The 26,876-nt window shown below is 35.8% G+C and overlaps 1 protein-coding gene across 1 annotated transcript in view; it reads left to right on the top strand.

Moving 5' to 3' along the window:
• The window catches only part of PRDM5 (PR/SET domain 5), a gene marked incomplete at its 5' end in the record, with an annotated part of 82,163 nt that overhangs the window by 52,226 nt on the left and 3,061 nt on the right, over positions 1-26,876 (top strand). Inside the window, one exon of the mRNA XM_080344311.1 lies at positions 13,628-13,713. Within this exon, the coding sequence (XP_080200437.1) occupies positions 13,628-13,713 (86 nt within the window). The remainder of the gene's footprint in view (positions 1-13,627; positions 13,714-26,876) is intronic.

Below are 26,876 nucleotides of genomic sequence, written 5' to 3'. Positions count from 1 at the left end.
GTGTTAATATGTCCACAATTGCTTTATGTATCTGCAAACAGAAATGCAAATTTAGAGGTAGGCCTAACACAGCATTTTTTTAGATATTTTATCTTAATGTATGAAAACAGATTCTATTCTCAACTGTAATTTTATATGAACATATATATATATATAGATATTTATATGTATATATAAGCTCATTAATTTCACTGGCTGCTAAGGCTATTGCATATGTGACTCATTCTGCTGATCTCATAATATTCCTGTGTTTGAATTATGTAACGTATTTTATATTGCCACCCAGATTGCACTTCTGTTTCCCTATTATGTTATCATGGGTGCTTCTGAAAATACACTGCAAATAAATTAGTTATATTGTTAGGTTTCATTTTGTGAGCTTATGTATTCATTTCAAATAAGTGGCAGACCACTGACAGGGGTTTCTTTGTGATAATTCGTTTCTAACATAAAATGGTATAGATTTGCTTTTGGCAGTCAAAGCATCAGTTAACAAACAGCCGTCCTATGACATTCCGTTTGCTTCGCATAAGCAAGTTCGGTTTGCGGGAAGATGACAGAATCAGTGTTTTTAATAATTTTACTTTCTACTAAGTTTGGAAAAGTCTTAAAGTCTTCAGTCTGTCAAGACCACCTGTTAAGATTAGAGATTTTACAAGTCTTTGTATTTTCTGATTTTTGGATATGACTGCTACAGACATTATCAAATTTTTATCGCAGTCCTGCAGTCAGTATGAAAGACTGAAATTGGCTTTCATCTTTAGGTCTTATTCTTTGTTAAATTCCATGTTTGGAACATTTATGCACCATAGCAGCTGTATAAAACCATATACATGTAAGCATGTGTATGTGCATTCTGCTCAGGTGGTTTGTGTATACTGTAGTCATAGACAAAAGACACTGAAGGTCAAAGCTGGCAAGACCCACAATGGCAATACAGCAGTTCTGTCCATTCTTCCATTCTTGTTCTTTTGTCTACAACTTCAACTTATCAACTCCTTTCAATGTCCTTCCTGCACAATATCTCAATATCTCCTTCTCTGTCTTTTCAGTCTTCTGTCTCTGAAGCTGTTTTCTCTTCTTTCTTGATTTATTTCACATCCTGAAGATGCAGAGAAGAGGAACAAAACAAACAAACAACAAACCAGCACTCATCAAGCACGTAGCCTGAGGATTTAGGAAACCCTTGGAGACTTTGCCTTTTGGAAGGACCCACCACTTACCCACTTGGGCTGTACTTTAATGTCTTAGGTAGACAGGACCAAAAGGAAGCAATGCAATAATATTGTTAGTTACTCAGTACATCAATCCAGGCTTCTAGAAATAGGACTCTCCCCATTTCCAATGTGTGTTAACTTTCTTCATGAAGTTATTTTTCTGCTTTAATTATGGATATTTCTTTACCTTCACCTTGTTGTCATATGAGAAACTATATTACCATTTAATTTTCTGGTGTGTTGGCATACTAGACTTTCAGGAAAATTGGGACTTCTATAGATTATTATTTTTTTCCAGTGCTTACTGGAATGTCAAAATGTTAATCTAATGCTTCATTAAAATATCTGGATTCACATTCCAATTTTTTTTTTGCAGGCAAGTCTGCTTTATTGCCTTTAGTAGTGGGGTCCTTTTTTCCTTGTTTCTTAGGCCTTTTTCTTAAACTTTGTATGTTTGCTGTGTACTATCAGCATTATACTTCAGTCTGCACAAAGTAGAAAGCCTCTAGTTTTTCAAGCTGACAGTACAGATAGCTGTTAGGAAAATGCTTTGTAGCTGAGTGAAAGTGCTTTTCAAAACATGTGCTGCTACAAGTTACTTTTAATGCTTCAGCTGTCTCAAGCAGGCTTTCCTAAATTTAGGAGTGAGGCTAAGGTGAGTTTCATGAAACCACACACCAGAGACCTCTAACTTTGGCTATAGAGCCTTGCTAAATTTGTAGCTGTTATTATATCAGAAATAGTAAACCATGACATTTTGAACTCACTCGAAGTAGAAAGGCACTTAAGATTTCCAGTACATTTGTAAATTAAATATGGTGAGAGAAGCTGACTTTTCAGGAGATCATGCAGGTTGGAATTAAGGGAATACAAAATGTGAAAACAATTTATGAAAGAATAATACTGCAGAAGGAGGGAAACTTTCAAGGCTTCTTCCTTTACCTAAAAAGCTAGAAGTGCTCATATTGAAAAGATGGACTAATTCAGGAAAAATGCTTTGCTAAATTCATTTATAATGAGCTGTGATAAATAAACTCCGATCCTTTCCTCTTCCAGTCTAGCTGCTATTGTGATGTCAGTCACATTTTTGAAAGAGGGTTTTGTGATTCACATCCTTCACTGTGAAAATTATCTGAAATACTTTTTCACGATTGTTTTTGATGTCATTCTGTTATGATTCCTGTTCATGTCTTGATTATCCTGATGAAACGTGGTGGGGGTAAAAGAGGAGGGTGGAGTTGGTGCTAAGTTCTTACTTGTGGTTTAAAAAAAAAAAATCTGTTAAGTTCTATGGTGAAATGTATTATGTGAGGTTTAGTAAGAAAATGCAATAGTTAGATTCTTGTTGTTCATGACTGTAATACATGCAGACTAACCACAGGAGGAAATTGTTGTCCAATGTTCAGTGGGCCCGAGGAAACAGCTTTCTGAGGAATAGCTCACATCATTTTCAAAGAAAGTAAGGGTAGTTGGAGGTAATCTGTGTCAACTGCAAACAGTACAAAAAAGCTGAGTACTCATTTGATCACTTTTACTAGTAAAGTTCACTGTATCTTGACAATCCTTGACAACTTTTCAGGGATTTTCTGAGCAGTAAGTAATTTTCAGTTCATCAAACAGTGGAGTCACAGACTTATGTTATTCAGTAATGGATGCCTGGTTTCTACATGTTACAGTCTTGAATATTTCATCATCTTGGTATCTATTAAATTCAGTGGTTTTGAATTAATCAATCTGAAACTGTGCCCCCCTCCCCTTTATTTTTTTTGGCTAGACTTCAAAGTATCACTTTTTATTCTGAGCTAAAAGAGAACCAGCCAGCCACTGTCCATTTTCAAGGGATGATTCATCTTTGTGAATAAGTCTTCAGCTGGGGCTAAGCTTTAATTTCAACTAAGCAGTACACCATAAGTGTAAATATCGCAGAGATCTTCATGTCTTAGTGATTACAGCTGATTAGGTTTGAGGTCCTGGTGCAGACATTTGTGTTATCCCATTTTCTGTGCACGTGGCCAGCTAGACTTCATTTTATTAGCTACTTAGTATAAGAGGCTTTGTTCTGTATTTGCAAAACAAACCCAGGCAGAATTCTTTCACAAGAGAGTTGTATATAGTTGTTTTTTTTTTTTTTTTTTTTAGTTTATAAAGCTGTTCTTTATAAAAGCTGAGGTTCTTGGGTATCCTCCTGGTTTTGCTTTGGAATTGTATTTTTTATGTGCTTAATAATTGATAAACAAAAATATAGACTTAGTGGGTTTTTGGCTTTTATTTTGTATGCAGCACATGTTCTTAAATGTTGTTATTCAGAGATTCAGGCATACTTCCTCAATAAGCAATTTTCTTCCCTCTTTTATCTTAAAGTAAAGCTCTGTAAATGAGCCCTAACAATACTTGGCCTTTTGCAGAAACTGTGCTGGTTTGGGTTGAGTGAACATGTCTGCATGTGCATGTATAGAGGGAAGGGGTTGATGTTTGCATCTGAACCTCACATATTGCTCTGTAATTCATCATCTGGGTTTCCAGCCTTGCAATGACAGAGACAGCGCTCTGCAGGTCAGCTGAAACACTATAGCACATTCTCCCTCTGCTGTATCCTGTTGGTTTATGACTTCTCAGGGTCAGAGGGAGCTGGGGTTAATTCAGCAAAAGAATCCTCTGACTGTGATATAAATTCCTTGGCTTGTTCATAAATTACAAAAGAAATTCTATGGACTGCTCCTTGGGCTTGAAAACTCAGAGCCAAGAGGTTAATTACTTCCCTAAAGTTTCAAGCAACTTCCAGCCTTAACAGTCACTGGCTGTGGTTTGTGCAGCTTGGCAGTCGCCTTATGCATAGGTATTTAAATCTGTTAATTGCTGTCTTATCTGTGCGTATTTGTGTGTATACATATTTGTATGCCTATGTAATATATATATACACACACATTTTGTCTGATATTTATACTGTTGCTTTGCTAATTAGTTGTATCCTAATCCTTTCCATCTTTGGATGTAGCGCATAAGTTGTGGAACAATAAATGTTGTTGTGAGGTGGCTTATATTTGCAGGTTAATTGATTTTTGAGTGAAGAGTATTGAGTGTCTTTAACTGTAATTGTGTCCTTTCTATGATTTTACCCATGTTACATAGGGACTCTAGTGAGAGACAACTAATGACCATATGTGTCTTCCAGAAACTGCTTATATATGCAAATGTAGGTTAAAATGTAACCTTATTTTCCCTTTTCCATCACAGTTAGTCAAAATCTTGATAAAAAGCCAGTAGGATAATGATGACTTTACATCTGTCTTAGATGTTTTCTCAAAAGATTAACGTTTCTATTCTATGCCATTTAAAAGCTGTCACTTAATGTAGCATTCTCACATATTATATTCTCTGGTATTTGGAAAAAAGCAGCTTTATTTCATAAGCATGAGTTGAGAAGGTTCTTTGTAAATTTGCTTCCATATACGTGAATAAAAGATAATACCAGAGATTACATTAAAATAGCGAAAAGCATTCAGACCGCAGTCTTCCATATCCTTTGTGTCAACACAGTTAAGCTTAGCTTTTTCAATTTCCATAATCAAAAACTGTATTATAAGCTTGTGAAAACATTTCATCATACTTGTCTCCTATAAATTTAGGTGCTGATCGCCTTCTTGAGATGTCTGTCATCCTCTGCATTGAAAGCCTGATGTAATGGTGCTAACTTTGTCACTGTAGTCACATTTCTACAATTTGATTATCTAGGCATTTAAGCATATTTAAAACCTTATTCAAGGTCCAACTCTATAAAAATCTAGGTCCAGATTTTGTGCTTACATGTAAAAATTCTTGAGTAACCAAGCAGAATATTAGTTGTGGAGCTGTAATAAAAATCTTTGGTTATTAACAGTAGTTCTGTCATCTGTGAACAAAAAAGACTGCAAAGTAGTTGATGGAAGTAATGAGTTGAAGGACAGTGTAACTTTGTTTTATTACTGTGTAAAATATGTCTCCAAAGTTTAATAGCGAAACAGGCAATGTATGTAAGAAATAAGGTACAGCCAGGATTCTCATTCTAGCAAACCTCACAGATTACCGTATAAATAATTTATATTTTCTATCATGAAAAAAAAAAAGATAAAAGACAAGCTTGAAGGAACTTCCTCTCATATCACAATGAAGTATGTGAAAAAATGTCTATGTCTAGCCAGTGAACAGCTTGCAAATGTCTACCGATAGGTTGTTTCTATTCAATGACTTATAAATGATCTCTCTTTTATCTACCAAATTTAAAAAGGAGCTTGCAGAAGGCCTCAAAGGTAAGGATTCTGCATTTCTAAACCTTTCAGTTTATACATCATTGTCCTGTTTATCTCCAGACAACAGTTAAATCTTTAAAAGTACCTGTAAAGTTTCATGCAGCTGTCAGCTTCTTCTTTGCTTCCATGAATGAAGAAATGTTATATAAGGGATAGATTATTTGAATGCTAGTGACATCTTTAGATCAAATTAATTATTGATTGTTTAATGCACATACTTTAAAAGGTTTTGTTGACCATTGGGTTCACTGAAGTCATAGATGTTAATGCTTCATTTGTAGGGAAACCAAATTGCTTAATTCCACTGATAGATGGAAAGAATGAAACTGGTTTATTCTTTAAAGTGTGTGTGGTTTTAATTTGTGAATAAAATCTTAATGCCACAGTAGAATGGATGAAAGTCTGTAAGTAATTAATAATGGTGGTTCATACTTGGTTGTACAGATTCAGATAGCCTTTTTATTTTGTAGGATCCTTTACTTGTATTTAGATTTCATTTTGTTACAAATACCTAAAACTCAAATTATATTATCATAATTTTGATGGACCAGATAGGAAAAACATTTTGACTATTTGCCTTAACTACAGGTAATCTGAATTCTCTGAGTAAGCCCAAATCTTTGCAGAAAACAAACCTTGTCATCTGTGAAAATACCACTTCCATGCCTCAAAGAACAAGGAATGTCAAAGTACTTACAAGAAAATATTGACAGGGAGAAAAAATGGTTAAAGCAACCTGATTTTCCCTTGTTTTGAAAAGAACAACATTCAAGTTTTTTTCTTGTTAAATATGTGACCATTTTTAGTGAATGGGAACTGCGCTCGATTGACTCACATAAAAGCAATTCTAGTTCTCCCTTGTGCCTGAAAAATACACAAATATTGACACTTTGTTAGAAAGCATTCACAAATACACAGGCTTAATGTTGTTAATCATTGGTGGTGGAAAACAAGCAAACAGATCGCACAAACAACAACAAAAAATCTCAAACAAAATGAAATGAGAATATTTAACCTCTTGTCTTCAGAGCCAAGTTTGAAAGTCGATTAAAATGAAGAAGGTGTAAGAAATGTTGCTAATTGGCCCATACCTGAGTATTGTTTTTCCATTTCTCTCAGGCGACAGGTTTGTTCTCCTCACAGCAGTCAAAGAAGCTATCCCTTTCTTTACCTGGCTGACTATGTGTAGAATTACATGTGTATTTGCTGTTCCTGGGTCTTGTCTCAGCTGACGTCCACAAGTATTTTATCTTTCGAATAATGAAGTTGTTTGGTCCTTGGCACAAGAATGCTACTTCTGTGCAGGTACTTCTGTACCTTCTAAAGTGCTAAATTTTGAGTGTTTAAAGGCTGAAAAACAGGCAGGCCAGAATTTTGTCTAGGCCAGATCACTGTTTTTGTCGTTTAGTTCAGATTAAGACTGGTCCAGGTGTGGTTCATCAAGAGAGCAACTAGCTACTGCAGCTGGCCAAGCTTCATGATTATTCTCCTGTTATTTTTCCCTTCCTAGAATCTCTGGAAAAAATTATAAAAATGCTTAAGAGACCTAGGGTATTAAATGCTTTTGAATTTGCTACTTGGTATCTATAAAACTGCTACTTCTGCACAAGAGGAAATCTGTTATTTTGATGTGTTGTCTTAAAGGCCATTTGACATGCTATACAAGGCCAATGTGGTGAAATTTACTGAGTCTTTTCTTAAAGTGTAAATACTTAATCTTCAGCCAATAATTTTTTTCTCGCATTTTCTGATTTAAGTTCTAATGAAATCATGTGGTTCCTTCAGTTGCTACTTAACTTAATTTTAATTCCTGATTAAGTTATTTTCATGTGAAAGAGATTCAGTTCTGTGTATCTTAGGTTCTTTTGTGTGTTAAGTGTTTGTAAAATACATTAACTGAATTCTGTACAGTTAAGGACATGAACTTCCTTTCTAACTTGATGTGAACATGATATACACAGTAACAGCAGCTGAGGATGAATGTGTAAAGCTGTCAAGTGCTCTGTATGAACAGATAATGTTCTAAAGCATATGTCACAGGTTATAATTTAGTTATATACATTAACCTTTTGCCCATCCTTACTTGCTGTTGAATGCTGTCATCATCCCAGATTCTCTCTCACTGAAAAAGCCCTATTGCAATTCCCATTCTGGGCTGCCCTGTTGATCACCTGGTATGGAGTGTTGCATGTGTGATCCAGATGGCCCCCTTGCCTCCAAATTCCTCCCCAGGTGAACTGCCTTCTTTCCACCACAGTTGCGTGATAGTGGAGTCTTCAGGTATTAAAAAAACCCTGGATAATATCACTGTATTCAAATCCTTCATTCCTTAATACAGCAGTTTAGTTCTAATAGAGACAGAGAGTCAGAGAATTCGTACATAAAGGGTAACATACGCACCTGAGAATTGCATACATGTGCCCAAGCAAGCCACATGGGGATGGGGAGAGTAGATAGAACTCCAAATTATACAGACATTACTTCTATTTCATTCTGTTAATGGTTTGAAAAAGCTCTGTGAGGCTGCTTCAAACACTGAATGTAGTAGTTTACTGAATGCACGCTCTTGTATGCTGTTGACCATCTTCTCTGTGCCTCTCCTTTTTGTTTGACTGGTCCCTTCAGACACTTCTGTTTTGCTGGTCTGTTCAGGTTAGGACTATTTCTCTGTTGCCATGTTTCATTTGCCGTATTTGTTGGGAATATGTTTGTTACCGGTAAAGTACATACTTGGTTGATCTTACCTGAAGTCTTTCTTTCAAAATAATCAATAACATCAGGTTCCTACCTGATTTTTTGTAATTAGCGTTTTGTTGTTGGTTTTTTTTTGGTTTTTTTTTTTGTGGCTAAATTGACTACAGGGAATGCAAAATACAACATGAAATTGTCAGTGCATATGACTACTTTGAAATTGTACGTCTCAAAGTCTTTATTAAATGTCTAGCTTTAGCCACCGAAATGTTGAAGATTTTATGTGTATTTGGTTTTGTTTCTTAATTGTTTTGCTCCCAGGGGTATCTGAGTTTGGGAAATCTGGGTGCTAAACTCACTGTAAATACTGTCTTATGGCACTTTTGATTGCAAATGGTTCATAGAAAATAGTCCATCTTGACTGGAACTGGAACGGAAGAATCTAATGCTTTAATTTAACTTTTTATGCTACTTATGGTCCACTACATATTGTGATCTCGAGCTAGAGATGTGCACACTTGCGGGGAAAAAAGGTATCAATTCTATTGTGACATGTTTTCAGACCAAAATCCCATATGGTTTTCAATCCTGGAATTGTTTTTTTGTAATCCTTGTATTAGGGTTACATTTATTTTTATTATGTTAAAAGCTTTGTTTTTATTCATACAAAATCTGGAAGTAGAATGTCTAGACTTTGAATTATAGTAAATCCACTGCAATTTATCCAAGGATTATTTATTTGGGGTTATTTGTACAGAAGTGCCATTAATGTGTTGAGCAGTTTGTTCTTGGACAGCAGGGACAAGACAGTCAGCTGTAACTTGAGGGTAAACACAGCAATTATTATTTCTGTCTGCCTTGACTCTTTTGCTAATTGAATGGTAACAATTATTCTTAGTTATTGTTGCATTCACATTACTTCTGGGCATGAGTGGGCAAGCTGTCCAATTAAGATGTGTTTAATATACCTACTGGATTTTGATACTGAATTAAAGTAGAAAGCCTGGTGAAATGTTTCAGTGACAAGTGCAGATCATAGTCTCAATTGTGGTTTAATGGCAGAGTTGCAAACAATAACATAGGTCAAGACTTTTTTTCAGATATTTTCCAGATGTGAAGTTTTAGGACTAAGGCTTGGTAGTATATTTGGAAGTTAATAGATTTATTTTCTCCACATTATTCATATTTTTTAATAAATTAAAAAATCTCCAAACAAGCAGCCATCTTCACTTTGTGAAAGAATACCTTTGAAAGCTTACCCTACAATAGTAGACTGCAACAAAAAGTTATTACATTTAAAACAATGGTGCACTGATGTGCTTTAATATGATGTCCCTGGTAAGGATTTATAATTGCCCCTGAACATAAATATATTACTGTATCTTTATATATATGTATCTTGTATATATATGTACAAATATATTTATATTAAAAATACAGAGGGCAAATGGCATAATTGTTGATCAGCATCAATGAGTTTAGACATATCTCACAAGCATGCTTCCAGCAGTAAATCTAAGAAGAAATGCGAGTTTGTCACAGGGGAAACAGCTTTCTTTCATTTTCATATTGAGTAACTCCTTTTTATGAAGGTGAGAGAGATAGATACAGGACTTGAGCAGGTATCAGAGAATGCAAGACCATTCCATTTGCTTGTCTTAGTCATTTTTCTTTTAAATCTTTTCCTCAAATGTAGCAGATCCATTCCTTTTCTGCACTGAGATGTTTTAGTTTTAGTGATGATTCTAAACTTTGAAGCACAAAATCCTCTCATTTGTGGACACTTGCAATGGTTTGTATGAGACATTGCACTTCATGGGTGAGAGGAGTATATTTAGTGTTCATTCATTCATAGTGTTCACTCATGGTGAGTGCCACGAGGATGGAGCCAGGCTCTTCTTCGTGGCAAACAATGATAGGACAAGGGGTAATGGGATCAAGCTGGAACACAAGAGGTTCCACTTAAATTTGAGAAGAAACTTCTTCTCATTGAGGGTGACAGACACTGGAACAGGCTGCCCAGGGAGGTTGTGGAGTCTCCTTCACTGGAGACATTCAAAACCCGCCTGGACATGTTCCTGTGTGACCTCACCTAGGCGTTCCTGCTCCAGCAGGGGGATTGGACTAGATGTTCTTTTGAGGTCCCTTCCAATCCCAAACATACTGTGCTACTGTGATTTCTTCAAATCTGTCTGGTTTTTATCTGTCATCATCTTACGCTTTTTGCATATTGCAGAAAGGAACTGCAGCTCCTGTTTATCTTACGTGGCTTAATGAGAGAGGACTTCCATTGGGGAGCATCTACTTTCCAATTAGTCTCCTTGATGAATCTGTTATTGGGGTCATTCTTACAAGCAACTGACTGGTAGCATGAATTTGGTTTGTCAAGTCTAGTTCAGGAGGAGGGAATTTAATTTTTACCAGAGATAGAGAAGTTAATAAGTCAGATTGTATTCATATTGCCAAAATCTCCTGTTCATAAGTTTGGACGTCTAATCTGAATTTGTTGCCTAGGCTTCTGGTACAGCAAATAGAGAAAAAAGACAGATTGACTGAGGGCAATTCATTCAGTTCTCAGGCAGCAGAGTTAAGCCCTTTCCAGAGAGCAATTCATCCTAACTTTCTTTTACCCTTCATTTCACTGGGATTCAGAACTAGTTGACATTGAACACCATGTTTTCATCATGGCTGGTGTCAAATGAGAGGACTCTTGTTCACAGATCAAATAATCTTCAATATGAGTAATTTTTATTAAAAAATAGAGATATCCATGTATTTCTTATACAGTGGCACAAACGCAACTTTGGACTGGTTACAGAGAGACTAAAAAAATTATTCTAAGAAACCTGGCGTTTGCAAGCACATATTTGTTTGAAGTGGCCCACAGTTAATCTTGTAAATCCTAGAACTCTTTGAGGTGGAAGATAAATTACACATGTAAAAGATGTGTAAGCACAAGGGAAACAGTATTTTACATAAGTGCAAGGGCACTTGTGTATATTTTGGACATACAGACTACAAAGATTAGGTGAAAGGAAATAACATAAACAAAATAAAAGCCACAGTAAAATTACTTGGATGTCATCTTTTGTTTTAATGACAGTCACTAATGACATAAGTGCATGAGAAGTTGTTCGTATAATTTAGAAAAATAGGATGTCACCAAGCATCAATAAGTCAGAGCTTGCAGTCTATGTTACATAGTAAAGTCAATTTTTGAAACAGTGGAGATTTTTGAAAATTTACAGTACACAACAGCTGCTTGAAACCAGTCTGCTTCAGGTGGAACATGTTGAGGTCACACTGTTGTCCTCTACTGGCATCTGCTGAAAGCTCTTAGGCCCTTACCAAGTACCGTGATCTCCATTGTTAATTTGTGAAGGACACTATTAATCCATTCCAGACAAACTCAAAGCCATCCTTTGAAAGAAAAGTCTTTAAAGAGACTTGAGGATGGGGGAGAGGAAGGAGGGATACATCACTTACCTATCCATGCTCATCTGCTTACAAGCTGCTGAAAGCTTTAACTTCTACATTCAAAAACCCTAAAACATAAAAATGTCAGCTGAATTAATTAAATATTTGAGTACTGACAACTGTTGCAGTATCTGAGTTTTGGAGACATGAATTAAAGACATCAAGGGTCATGAGAGAGAGTATCATATTTCAAACTACTCAATAAAAACACAGTTAAAACACAGTGATTGTTGTCATCATTCTAAAAAAAAAAAAAAGCCAAATTCATACAATTGTGCTTTCTGAGAGATTGCAGAGTACAAGAGGGAAAAATGTTTGTGTTTCACAAGTACTTCACTACAGCTTTTTCCTATGGTCATTAACAGAGTTATCTAAACAGTAACAGAAGACAGAAAATAACAGAATATTCTGTCTACTGAATTTTTTCATCCCCTTGTATAATCATCTAATCTCAGCTGCTCCCAAATCTCTGCACACCCAGTGATTATATGGGGATTTTATGTAAAAAAGTGACTCTCAGTTGATCAGCTGTGCTATATTCAGTCAGTCCTTCTGAAGAGCTATTTCTTTAAGCTGTCTCCATTATGTACTTTTTGTGAAACTTTGACATCTTGTTCTCAAGAAATAAAACATCCAGTATATTCCCTTTGAGCAATCATGGAGGAACACCTCATGCAGAGAAAACATGAGAAGAGGCATGAGGCTTCTTTTCTTCATGTTGAGACAAATATCCCTGGTATGAGGGACTGTAGAGCTTTAAATGCTTATCTCTGTACTGCCACTCTCTTACACTCTGATCTTTTGCATGTTAGTGAAATAGGTAAGACTCTTTTTTTTTACCCTGTAAAATGTAGTTAATCTTACCTATTTTCCAGGATTGAGTATGAGTATTAAGATTTTTTTGGCATTTAGACTATGTTAAATCTCTCTATATGTGCAACGACTCTTTAGTGAGTGGAAATCTGTGCATTGACTTAGTAGAATAGGCTTTGCTTAACTTGTATTTTCAAATAAAGATTTGTCACACCTTCAGCATTATGATTGCGCAGAACAAATTCAATTTTGATAATAGAAAAGTAGTTGTATTATTTTAATTCATTTAACTATGTTTTTATACTAGAAACAGTCTTATAATTGCTTTTAAAGTGTCATGTACAGGAGAAGCAGAAAATACACTCAGATTCCAGTGCATCACCTCAAAAGTAAAAACTTAAAATACCTTTGGGGAATTATAAAGCTTTATCAGTTCTTCCAAATTATGGAGCTAGTTTAGAAACTCTTCACCCTTTGATTCTGAATAGCTCAGTATCCACATTACACTAATGTAGTTGGAGAAAATTAATGCTAAATGACATCCGTTTAATGGAGCATTAAACTAAATACCTCTAAGATACGGGATGCTGCAAAAGAGATGTGAAGATCTTTCTGCTTCCATTTCAACTACAAATTGTGACACAAAAATTGCAGAAACTTTTGATTAACTAGCTTCTAACACAGTTCAGATACAGCGTTAAAAAGGAATAGATTTTATATTTCATTGGGATTCTGACACCTAGAGGGCTCTAATAATGACCAGATGTGAAACAGAAGAAATATTTGGGAGCAGTTAATGACTGACCGTAGAAGTGACCATGTGTTAGTCACTGTAGAATGTGGTTTGGGCAATGGTAGTAGGTGTGTGATTGTACTTTTTTTTCCCCCTGAGAGCTCCCTGTGTGTATTCATATATTACTAGAACAAGACTAAGCAGCAAAGAGTAATATTTTGATCCAGCCCTGCATCCTGCTTAGGTAGACCTTTATTTGTAATTTTCCTAGTGCTTAGGTATCTTCTTGTTTGAACTGAGTGTGAGGGCAAGGCCAGAAAAAAGTACCTCAGTTTGACAAATAACTGTGCTGCAAGACCTTCATATATTGAGGCCATATTTGTGGATTCTGATACTTTTCTTCTTTTCAGGTGAGCGTCCTTACCAGTGTCCTTACTGTGACAAAGCTTTCAGTAAGAACGATGGCTTGAAGATGCATATTCGCACCCACACAAGGGTAAGTCCCAGAAAAGAGTTAAGAGTAGCTCAGATTTATGGTTACTTGAGGATGGTCTATGAATCATGTCTGACAAAAAGTAAATAGTTACTGTTTATGTAGAGATTAGGCTGTATCAACCAAGATATTTTATACTTATCAAAATAAGAGGCAAAGATTTAAGTCATTAACTGTTAAATTCTAATTATGTCTCCCTTACTGACCTTCTATTTTTTCCACAGTCAATTTCTTCTGTGTTGAAATAATAACACTACTATCTTCTTCCCATAACCTGTGGTTATTTATAGATATAAATTACTGGTTTTAGTTGTTTACTGAGTAAACAATTCTCTAAAGGCATCACTGTTCTTGACACTTCAAAATCCAGTGTTTTGACTCTTACTGTCTCCTTAAAATCCTGTCACTGTGAGCCTTTGTAGAGACCGTACTTCACTAACTCATGACAAATATTAAGCTGCAAACCAACTTTAACTTTTATTTAATGGAAGGCAAAATAAAGGGAGAATTGCAGGTGTTTCCAAGGTTATTTTTGAACTTTGAGTCTCAGCACAATGGTTGTCTGTTTCAGAGAAAAGTCTTGTCACTTCTGTACGTTTTTTAGAGGACAAATGATTGATCTTGGCTTCACGCAGCCGGCAAGGAGATGGAGAGCTGTCTTCAAACAGCCACATGTGAATTCCCTTAGTAAAGAGAGATCTCCAGGTGAAGTTAAGCTGGCCTAGCACTCCATATGCTGTGTGCCTCTGGCCTCCCCATCCATCATAAGAAAACAAGCAAAATGTTTAGAAGTAAGTTGTAACTTTTACTAGTAAGCCCTTGGGACCTGTTACTGCTTATAGAAGTCAAGTCAGCCTTGAGGCCAAACTGAGAAAGTTCCTTATCTATTAGGAAATAGAGAAGGTCATAGTTATTAGTCTCCATATGCAAATCTGCACACAGAATAGCTTTTTAAATGAATAAAGATAACATCAAAGCTGTTTGCTTAATTTTCTACTATCCTACCCAGATCTTGAGGGTCCTATATAAAGGACTTATGTACCCCAAACTTTAGTTTAGAAACTATCAGTAGTCTGTGCAATGCTTCCTGGTGGTTCATTTGGAGCAGGCTAGTGCCATGTTGTTTGTTGTTTCTACTCCTTTTCAGCTGTTAAGTCACTTTAAGAAGTGCTATAAAGTGTTTTCTGATATTACAGTCCCACATTTCTGTTTTTGCACCAGGAGAAATTTCATTATATTCCACATGGATGTGAGTGGGAGGAATGGTAAACAAGACCAGTTCTATAACAGTTTAATTTTTTCCTAATTTGTCATACAGTTTGAGTGAAAACAACAAAACCTCCAGCCTCTATAGGGGAAAAAGGCCCAAACAACAACAACCATACAGACAAATTCCCTCAAACAAACAAACCAAAACCAAACCAAAACCCACAACAACAGAAACCTAGAAAAATATTATACAGGAAACAAAACACCCCCACTTCAGTAGCAAAACCAGCTCGTTAGTATGTAGATTGTGTAACAGTTTTGTAATATCAAGATCACCTGCACCGAAGTTTCTCTGCACACAGAGATTCTAGCAATGTTTAAATCTGTGCACTGAGATGCAGAACTCTTTGACAGTTTCTGCCATGTACTTTAAGACCAGGCAGGTCTGTCGTTACTGTCGGTGGCCTTCTCTCTTTTTAGTTGAACCTCCATCTCTGAGCTTTTCAGATCTTTAATCAAGAGCAATATAAGCTGAACTAGAAGTTCTGAGCTATTCAGGTGTAAGTATTTTTTTGAAGTGAACGCATACTTTCACATAGGTAGCATCTCTCTGGTCTCAGGGTAGGTGTGATCTAAGCCTTCATTCCAGAAATGAGAGATTATGTATATGTTAACAAGTAGTGCAATGCAGTAGTAGGTGTGTAAAGTGAAACAGTTGGTGCTGAGGACCTGACGTATATATTGCATATGTTTCAGGGATTTTATTGCAGATTTTGTGTAATCTGGTCCTATAGGCTGAATGCACACTAGTCCTCCTTGGAACGCACCTTCTTGTTTATTTTTTTCCAAAAGCAATTCAAGTCATGCAGTCCAAACCATTTCGGAAGTTTGCACTGAAGCACAGTAAGAGGGAACATTGGGAAAGTGTTGTTCAAAAGCACACACCTGATATTAATGTAAAGACTAAAGGACATTCATTCTAACTGTACTGTGTAAGAACTTAGCCAGTAAAGAAGGAGTCTTTCTGCAGAAATAGCTTGAAATTCCTCTGTGTGATACTAATTCACTGTAAGTTGTTCTGTGATCCTAGAGCATTTAAAGAAAGACAAAACTAAAGATTAGCTAATTAAAAAATAATGTATCTGTCAATATGTGTCAGTTCCAAGAACAAGAAAACCAGGAAGTCAGGCTTGAAATTTGTCTCTTCAGGCATTCAATGTGTTGGCTTTTCGAGACAAAAGGTTGTATGAATGTTGACTATTCCTTTTCTTATCCTTTCCTATGCATAAGTTTTACTCTGAAATTTATTCTTGCATGCTTGCTGCAAAATAGTTATATATGACACTCAACAAGGAAAAATGTCATTGTGGAGATTAAATCTAGATATATTTTACCAGTGGGATTAAGTGCCAAACCTGATCCTGTGGAACATGGAAGGCTGCTGGAAAAATCATTGTAGAAAGTTGATTAAGGTCTGGCAGCTGCTAAACTGAGTAAAACCTGGGTGGCCGCAGGTGTCAGCTCAAACCCTGGAGTAAACAGAGAAGTTAAGCCAAAACCCCTACTGACTGTGTAAGGAGAAGAAAATACCAACCACCTAATATTAACATGTCACCTGAACACTGATTTGTTTCTATAAAAGTAGATGTGTTTGGTTTATGCTTTTTTGTTTGTCTGGGTGTTTTGTTTTGGTTTTGTCCATTTGTTTGTTGTTGTTGTTTGGTTTTTTTGTTGTAATAATAATAATAATAAATATAGCAGCCAAAGAAAACATAAATGAAGAACTTATTGAAGTTCTTGATGAAATGAATTTACAGATCATATTAGTTTTGAGTAAATATACACATGCTTCCAGCCCTCACAGTGCGGTAAACTTCAGCTCATCCCTAAAGCTTTATTCAGCGCCTGACATAGTATTACAAAGTTTCAGCTTAAACATATAGAGAAATTATTGTATCTTACTGCAATATAATTATTGATATTTGGAAAAATGATCATTGATAGGTGTCCAGAGTTATTGTCATGTCAAATTGATGTTTTCATTACTTCTGAAAATGGTGTTTTTATTACAGTTTGTTTCAGTGAAATACGTGGGAGTAATGGAAAACAGAAGTAGAAGCCATTTGCAAAATCTTTTTCATCACTTGCTTTGAATAGTTCACATTTATACTTTGAAGGTGTAACAGATGCATGTGATCCTTACGGCTTGTTTAAAAATCTGATTTCTAGTGGTGGGAAGGCTGCTGGCTGTAATGCTCACATTGTACATTTCTGAGTTAATATTTAAAAATTAGAGAAATTACAATACATTATTAGGTACATTTCTTTGTTTTATGTGTAAGTACCTACCATTTAAAAATGCAATAATATTTAAGTATGTTTATAAAAAAGCACCTGATGTTCAGAGATTATACTGTAAGAAACAGAAAAAATTAAGTGATAAGCAGATTTTTCTAACTCTTCAACTAACTTTATTCATCCACACTTGAAATAACTTGGGCAGTATACTTGTACACACACACACTCATGTATATACAAATATATATACACATATACATACCTATACATGTTGCATGGAATGGGTCAATAGATTGCAGTTGATCTTATATACCTTCTGGCTACTAAAGCCATCAGTACTCACTGTTTAGGAAGCTTTGTCTCCCATTCTTTCTTGTTCATTTGAAGCTAGGCAGCTTGGATACTGTTAGTATGATCTAGTGGCCTGAGTATCAGGTCTGCTTTGAAGTCAACTCTTGAGCTTTTTAATCTCATAGCGAGTTCGTTAGTGGTGGTGTTAAGTCTGAAGCTTTTATGAATACGGATGCATATTCTGCTGAAGTCACGCAAGTGACTTCAATGCAAAGATATCTTTAGAAGCTAAGGCCCGATGCAGTATATGAAAAACTTAGACAACCTTGAGTTAATGTCAAGTTTCATTTATGATTTTAATGATTTTAATAAATCATGAGAAGTATGGAAGCCAGACAGCCTCCTATCGAGGTGTTCTCTTCAAGTCAGCATTTCAGCTTGCTGCCGGGACAGCTTGAGAAGCAAACTGTCCTCATCCTGGCCCTGAGTTAAACAGTCTTTCCAAGGCACTCATATGGAACTTTAAACAACCCCCTCCATTTTTTTTTTAACTCAGAGACTATTAAAATAAAATAATGAAATAAAATTCTAGAACAATTATGACATAATTTCTCTCATTCTGCATTTCCCAGGAAATACTTGGGCTTAAGAAAGTTTTTAAAAAGGTCATATGTTCTAGAAACAGCATACCATGCTATTGACAGATATATATATATCTATATTACATTGGTTACTAAATATATTCTCATGTACACATGACAGTGTGTAATCAAATATTATGAGGTGTTGACTGAATCTTGAGGTTTTTTTCAATATTAGATATTCTCTATATTTCCCCATTGGTGAGACATGAGTGAGTTCTCAAACATCTGTCTGAGGATGATGACTTTGCCAGTGCCGTGGCTTCCTTGCCTGTAGAATCTGTGCTTGTATACAGAATATAAAAGGTTTGAATCCCACTGCACCTATATTTTCACACTCCTTTTTTATGTAATGTTGGCTGACGATGATCTTTTCCTGGTATAATGATTTTTATTTTTTTTTAATATATAGATACTGGGTTTTTTTCCAAGAGCAGATCAACATCTGTTGAGTTTTCATCATGGCTGATTATATAAACCATCCTTCACTACATCTTAGGGGCAGGAGCTACTTCAGCAGTTTGGAAAAAAAAAAAAGAAACAAAAACTTTACAGATTGCAGGTAGCAAATAGGCAGAATAACTGTGGAAAATGGGAAGTTAATAGTACAGTAAAGTCCAAATAGAGCTTTGGGGTTCTGGACTGGATTCACCATCTTTGATACATGTTATGTACAACTGGCTAAAGAGATCCTGAACGTGGTTTGAGGGACACAGGGGCATTAAAAATTAGTAATAATTGAAACAAAATGTTACCAGTATTAGGAGAAGGTTTAAAACACACAAAGCAAAAGGTTTATGTGAAATACACGAGTATCTTAAACTCAGCATCGTTCCCTCAGTGTCTAAGATGCCCTTTAGAAAATGCTTCCTGAAATCTGTATTTGTCACTGTCCTCCTGGTTTATAAGCAGATAACACCACTTTCTTTTCTGCATTTTCAGGTTGGCAAAGCTATAAGAAAGATTTTCAGGATTCTGTTGGAGAGGTCAGCTCTTGGTGGCTGCCAGCCTAGCTAGTATATTTTAATGTCTGGCTGGTTATGTTTGTTCATTCTATGCCACATTTTTCCATTCTTGCTAATTTTTTTCAAAAGTTTTTTTTGTTTTTTACTAACCACATGTTCAAGTGATAATGCAAATAGATATAGGAGCAAATTATATTTATTAAGAGTAATAGAAATATTTTCCAAGTCTCCATATAATATTTGAAAGCAGATAGTGTTATTGTATCTACATCTCACACATAGACTTTATAAGACTTTCTCATTGGGACCAAAGGAAAGCTCTTTGGTTCAGAACAATGAAAACAATTAAAAAAAAGAAAAAAGGTGAACCAAAGGATGATCTATGTATTTATAAATATTTTGCTCTCAAAAATACAAGCTGATTTTTTTTTTTTTTTAGCTCTGTGTTTCCTCTAGTGAGCATAAATCTCACTCCAAAAAGTTCCTTACCCGCTGTTTACCAAGGAGCTCAGGTTGAAATCTTCTCAGGCTTATCCAGGTTTTACGAAGAAACTTCATGTATGTACTGACCCTTACTGCTAATTTTTCTAAAATACATCTTCTTTATCTCCAGATCTGAATATTGTATGTCTCAAGAAGAAAAAAAAAAAAAGTGTTTTTTGTTTTTTTTTGTCCTGTATCATCATTATTATTTATGTCTGGCAATTTTCACACTCATGTCACAAGTGTAAATGTTTACTTGTAATATAAGATTGTGTTTAAATGTTTACAAGTAATATAAGATCTGTTCTCTGAACTTCATTGAATGCTTAGTTTTCAGCATGTAGAAAATTCAAATCCACCAGGTTGGTAGTCATGTGAAATTTAAAATGGTCAGTATGTATTACTCCAAGATGCTAGTAATTCTAATGTATGCTTAGATGTTTGAACCTGGTCTACAAGAAGAAATATGCAATATGTGAAATTCTGAAGTAAATCTGCTGTATTCAGTAGGATATTAAAAAAAAGAAAGAGCATAAGTGAGAAGATTAGATCCTAGATAGTTCTGGGATTTTAAGTATGCTCTGAATGTCGATTAAAATCTGAGTGTTAAAAGAACTATTGAGTAAAATTTCTATATTCAACAAGTTCACTTTCTGAGTGATCTGCATTCATTGTAGTAAATTAATTTAACTAAAAAAGTAAAGAATAAGGTCTCTTAAGTGTGGATTCAGCCCAACTTTAGCTTGCACCTACCGCCTTGGAAAGACTACTTAACTCTCATTTATTTGAATCTTGAATTTTTATTTATTTGGACATAGCAGTGTCTAGATGGTGTTTTGCTCTGCTGATGAGCTCAGGTAATAGTTCTAAATTCAGATTTAAAAAGTTATTTGGAAATAGTCCTACCAAAGTCATTCAGGCTTTACCTGTGTAATCAATTTTTCCAGGTTTACAGAAACAACAACATGTGCTAGTGCTAAACAAATACATGTAATGAATTTATATTTCTTAAGGGAGTAACAGTCAACTACAGCAGCAGTTAGGAGTTCGGATACTCTACATTTAACTGCTTCCATCTGCTGTGGTTGCAGGATACTGTGTACACATGTTCTATCAATCTGTTAAAGGTGGCATCACATGGCCCTGTGAATTTGTTGTGTTCGGACTTCTTTCTAATGCAAATCACAATTTGCGTAGAATCCAAGGTGATAATTTCTGACTCAGCTATCTAAAGACAGGAAATGTGTATTGCAGGCACTGTTTTATTTGTCATAGCTGTTGAAATGTTGAATTCCTCTCCATTTTAATGTAGTGAAGTGAAAATCATCGCAGCTTTTGGGTTAGCCTACCATTCTTACGGTGAAGCACATTCCAGAATACCATTTGGGCTCTCCTTGGCCTTTCTTTGTTTAGATGCTTGGTTATGAAGGTTATGAATCTTGATCTACATAGTTCTACCTGATATAGTTGAAAATGTAATATTAAATCACTGCAGTATCAGCCACATCCAGTCTCTCTCAATCTCCCTGCTCCTTTCCTCATTTGTATCATCCATAAGAGAAAACACATGTAATCTTTTGGCTTTGCTGCCACCATAGCCATGGCCTGGCAGATGCTTCTTGAGAAGAGGAGGGATTTATAGTACTACCAGTTGCTGGCTGCTCTGAAGTCAGACTTACATGATCTTTCCAATGATCTCCTCCTTTGCTGACAGTTACCAGGGTGCTTGATGTTTTAAATTTGTCCAGCTTTCTTCTTATTTCATCATTGGTCCTCATTGTTCTTCAGTGATGGCATTAACTTTCTTTCAGACTTATTACTGTGGTTTTTATCTTAGGTGGTGGGTGGTGTTTGTTTTTTCTGTACGTGTTTATAGCAGTGGTGGTTATGCCAAGCCAACATCACCTTTTCTGTATTACAAATGTTGCCTTCTTGAACTATTGCTCAATGGAAATTTGATATGAGGGGAAGAAAAGGGACAGAAAAAAGAAAAAGGACAGAACACGATGTTTTGAAGAAATTAGTCTCTGAGAATGTAGTCTTTGAAACCAATGAAGAGGTCTTTTTCTCTGGAGAGAAACTTAGGTCCAAGTTTTGCTCTGACAACACTACCACCTTTACTGAAATGGACACAAATGTGAATGATGAGTTGCTTAGCTTAGTGGAGAGGGGGCTGGTGTGAATCAGAATTGTGTCTGCTGAAGTCACTGGAATATACAGATGTAAGGGATCTAAAATTAGATCAAAGACAGCTTTGGATGTGTTTCATCCACTACATATGTGCATTTGGATACAAACGCCTAGGGGATACTGAGATATACCCTTTTTGCCATAGAGAATAACACAAATAGCCACACATAACTCTGGGTAAGATATTCTGGTCCAAGTTTGTGACTCTAGCTTCCTAGACTTTATAAGAGCTCTTTCTCTGAAAAGAAACCTAGGCGCCTCTGAAGTCCATTTAACTCTGAAATGAATAAGATGATCATAATAGATTTAACTCTTCAGGTGCCTGTAAAACAAGATGATAAAAAGGGAGCAAGCACACCTGGTACAGTTTGCAATAATGAGTGTTTTCATAGGTGTTTAAGATGTACATATCATATGCTTTGCACTTTCTGTGCAAAATCTACACAGAGAAAGGCTGTATTCAGACAACTCACAGAAAACGTGGTTTATGTTAACCACAATGGAAAACCAATTAAGAGTGTGTTTCAGAAACCTGCTTTTCATATGGCTTATACATACATTTCCGTAAAAATTACAGGCCTGTTCTGTGAAGCCTTTTGTCAGTCTAGCAGAATTCCTTGTGAGATAAAGTTTTTGGTCTATATGTTTTTGTTTTTTTTTTTTTTTTTAATATCAGCTCACATATTTTTTAGCTAATTTATTATGTTTTACTCTATACTGAAGATTCATGGAAATTACGAAATCAAGAATGTGATTAAAAAAATATATTAATATGTAAGGAGAGTCTTACACGGAAAAGCTCATCAGTAGCTTCCCTTTAGGCCAGTTTGACTATATGAAGTTCAGCCACGTACTCAACCTGTGTCAGAAGAAAGATTTGTCTTGCCTCCTACTAAAATGTACTTGACTTATTCATGATTTACTCATACTTGAAGCTGAAATTCTGATTAAATACTTTTCCCTGTCTACACAGCTTATGATCTGGTTGTGATGCACTAGAGGATTCCTGCTACTACAAGTTGAGATATATCTGTCCGTGATATTGTCTTTTCTAGGAAACCTCATGGGAGGGTACTCCATCACAACTTTCAAAATCAGGACCCCAGTCTTCACCCTCTCTGAGATCTCTGTACCTTCAAAGAGCCCCAAAGAGAGAGCTTGGAACTTACCCAGAACATCACTGATTTATAGTCCACTGTGTATCACTTGTATGGTTTAAGCTGTCAGGATTCAGCAATATATGGAGACCTGTTTGTCCCCTACCTGTGCAGAACAGGCATTCAATAACCAGAGAATTTATTCACTTTGTAGCTTCAACACCTAACCTGAGTTGTTTCTTCCAGCTTATCCTTGAATCTCACATCATCTCCCAGAAGACAAGCTTACTGCCTATTATCTCTTAATTCGTGGACTTAGCATTTTTATTGCTTATTGATTTTAGTCTTGATTTTCAGTTTAATTTAGTAAAAAAAGTTTACTATGTTGCCTAAAATACTCATCTTTAGAACTTGAGCAACACAGAATTGGGAACCAGAGAAAAAAGTAGGATGAAAGTGAAATAAGTACAATTATTTGATTTAGAATAATGGTGTTTCTAGAGCATCAAAATTTTAGTGAGGCAATGTGAAGTGCCATAATACTAACTTTCACATTTAATTAATTTATTTGTGTTGTTTTTCATATAGTTCTTTTGTAACTTTAGTAGAATAAAAGAGGAATTATACCCTATATAAAAGTGTCTATGTTAAGAAAGAACTTCAAAGAAGAAAATATTTATATACGTGGTTTTCCACACATATCTCCAATTATCTATTTGAGGTCAGTGAGCTTGCAACTTTTATAATGTCTTGTGTTACAGTAGCTGCTAACCAATACTTCTAATAAAATTACAGATGGCTTGGTTGCCATCTGCACTTCTTTTGAGATTCAACAATGAATATGTGATTAACCTTCTGTCACCACTTCTCAAAATAAGTTTTTTCTCCACCACAGGCTTTCCTTGTACCTCCAATTCCTCTCCTCACCTCTTCTCCTGCTTGGAAACCTGAAGTTTTTATAATCTTACTTGTCTTTAAGCTTTTGTGGAGGATAAAGGAAAGTACATTGGAGTTTTATGGTTTTTGTACCTTTCACATTACAAAAAGCAGACTCCCAAAATGGCTGAGTTTGAAAGACTGGAACAGATAATTAATTCATAAGTGGGTGTTGAAGTGGAAACTGTCAGGCCACAGCTTTCCCAGCTTTCACTTAATCATTTGAAAATAGTTTTCTGTTGTTTTCACTGACTGTAATCCCTTGGAGAGAACATAAAACTTGCACCATCCAGCATGGAATTCCACTCCTTTAATGACTTGGGCTCTGCATTAACTCACTTTCACTCACTTTCACTCACTGTTGTCATTTCATACAGGAAAAGCCGTACCAGTGTTCAGAGTGTAACAAGGCTTTCAGTCAAAAGCGAGGCCTGGATGAGCACATGAGAACCCATACCGGAGAGAAGCCATTTCAGTGTGATGTGAGTTGATCTGTCCCTTTGCCTTCTTCACTTCAGTCCAGCCGCAGGACTTAATTGCAGTGAGAATTTGGCCTTGCACCTATTGACTGTGGCATCAAGTTACACTTCATGTGGTCTTTCGTTGCCTAATGAAAGACCATTCAGGGAATTTTATGCACCCTCTTCAGTTGCCAAGAGCATTGCACACCCTTTTATTTTATAGTTTTGAATCCCTTAAGAGTTATTTTCACCATTCTTACTGCAGTTTGTATGTTGAGAGTTACAAATTCATGTTGGTTGGATTATAATTGTATGACAGGTTAATGGTTGCATATTAGCTTATACAGGAAAATGTATTTAATTCATGACATGGAATCCGGATGCTTCTGATGTTATTGAATAACAGAAATATGAATTCAGAATTTCCAATTTCTATTTAGTGAAATCTGGTTTGATATTTTCAATGTGTACTCATGGGTCTCATAGTTATTTTGTTGTGGTGTTTTTTTGTTTTGTTTTGTTTTTTTGGTATTGTTCAGTGAAGAAATCATGGGTGCTGTGTATGCTTGCAGCGCTGAAATGCAGCATATCATGTTCCAGTTCATACATCACTCTCAAGTACCTTTCATTTAGCATACCCCATCCTGTATATAACACATCTCACAGCTTTTAGAAGTATGTGGGGAAGCTGAATGTACAGCAGCCATTGGAAAATAATGTCTTTCAAAATTATCAAATGCCAAAATGTAAGTTCTTGCTCAAGGATTTAGAGAAGCGCATCAGAATAGGCTATAGAATTAGTATACATGCTTTGTTTTTTGGTAATAGCTCTTAATGAATTAGTTACAAGTGAAACACCAGTTTTTAGTTATATCGTAGATGACTCAGCCTGAACAGTTGTAAATTTGTTCACAAATTTCTAAAATTAGATGCAAAATGAAAGTAATTGCTTGACATGAAAGTTGCTGAGGGTCTGATAATTGATCTGGCTTTTAATAATAATCTGGCAAAATTTAATTGAGAATAAAATGTATTAATTTAAATAAAAATTTCAGCTACACTATTTTACTGATGTCTGCAGGTCAGGACATTTGCTGTATTCTCAGCTTGGTTCTAGATAGTACTTTAGAGAATTTCTTGAACTCCAAATCATGGTTGATACTGTTTTCAGCTTTCAGATTGCTGTACTTTTTATCAGCTCTTGGCTAGCTTGCAGTGTAAATGCAATTTTTCCCACATTGTGGATGTAAGATTCACTGGTCTTGGATTCGCAGTGTGCTTTTCCAGACCCATTTAGAGTGGTGGCTGTACTTTGTTCTTTTTTTCTTTAATTGAAAATCTGACCTCCCTGAAAGCATACTTTCCTGCTTCAGCTGTTCCTTCAGTTTCCCTCATTGACCAGACAGAACTGTATTTTCCCAAATCATGGTATTTCTAGAAAAAGCTGTAATCTGTGCCTCGTCCGGTCCTTCTCCGAGAATTTTTATGTACCTTCATTTACTGGAGATTTTTTTAATGCTTTAAATTACTGCCACATTTCACCAAAATTATTCTTCAGCACTAGTCTTCTGCTAGCTGCACATCGCAGGGGCTGCTGACTTTTTGGGTTTTGGACATAAACTGCAGCTGACTCTACTATTCATTCATACGCTATTCAGTTGCCCAGGTGCCTACCATGGTCTGCTGATTAATGTACACTTGGAGGGTGTTGAAAGTTTTGTTTTCGTTACTTACTCCTTATTTCATGCAGACTCCACTTCTGCAGATGCTGGGGACATAGTAAAAGTCACCAGAGCAGACCATTCCTCCAGAGCTGTCTGGCGCATTGTATATTCCCAGATATTTCAGCAGAAGTTACAAGAAAAACAGTAGTGGACAGTTACAGAAAAATGTACCTATGGGAGACGTTTATTGTGGCCTCCCCAATACTAAAGATTGCTTATTACATTAAAATATTCTCATCTACAATTTTTTATCCTGCTAAAGAAGCTGTAGATGTTCTCATTATTTTTTATGATCACTTGACTATGGCAATTTATGGCAACAGCTTCCACAAATTCTTAACTGTGGAAGGAGATTTTGGGAAGCGGGGAAGTGTGTTAGGTTACCGCAATGACATTTCAGTAACTGCCTTTTAGTTCTCTCATAGCTATTCCAGTAATTGTTTAGTTGACTTCTCTGAAGTTGTTTCACTTTCCACTACTTTGCATGATGATTTCCCCTGTTCATAATTGTTTCTGTTACTATTTTCTGATTTATTTTTTTTTTTACAATTTCCCTTGCATGTTTTAAGGCCTGAAGGCATACTATTGGGATGCCCCTACTCAGTAAAGCATTTGGAAAAGTCCATTAAGTCCAATGCCCAGACCTACTAAGAATCATTTAAAGGTGAAAAATAGACCGTTTATTAAATGGTGAGCATATTTATAAATGTAATCATACACGTAGCCACACTGAAATCCAAAAGTCTTAAGTGGAATGAGCATTTGGGTGTTGTTTCCTACCTGGCATTAGATGCAGTCATAGAAACTATTCAGCTCTTTCATCTAAGTAATATGTTAACATATGCTGCCAGAATTTTCATATTTCTTAGTA

This window comes from Nesoenas mayeri (genome assembly GCF_963082525.1).
Source record: "Nesoenas mayeri genome assembly, chromosome: 4".
In the NCBI taxonomy this organism is placed as follows: domain Eukaryota; kingdom Metazoa; phylum Chordata; class Aves; order Columbiformes; family Columbidae; genus Nesoenas; species Nesoenas mayeri.
Note: the sequence above shows the minus strand (reverse complement) of the source record. Positions and strands in the feature narration are given on the sequence as shown.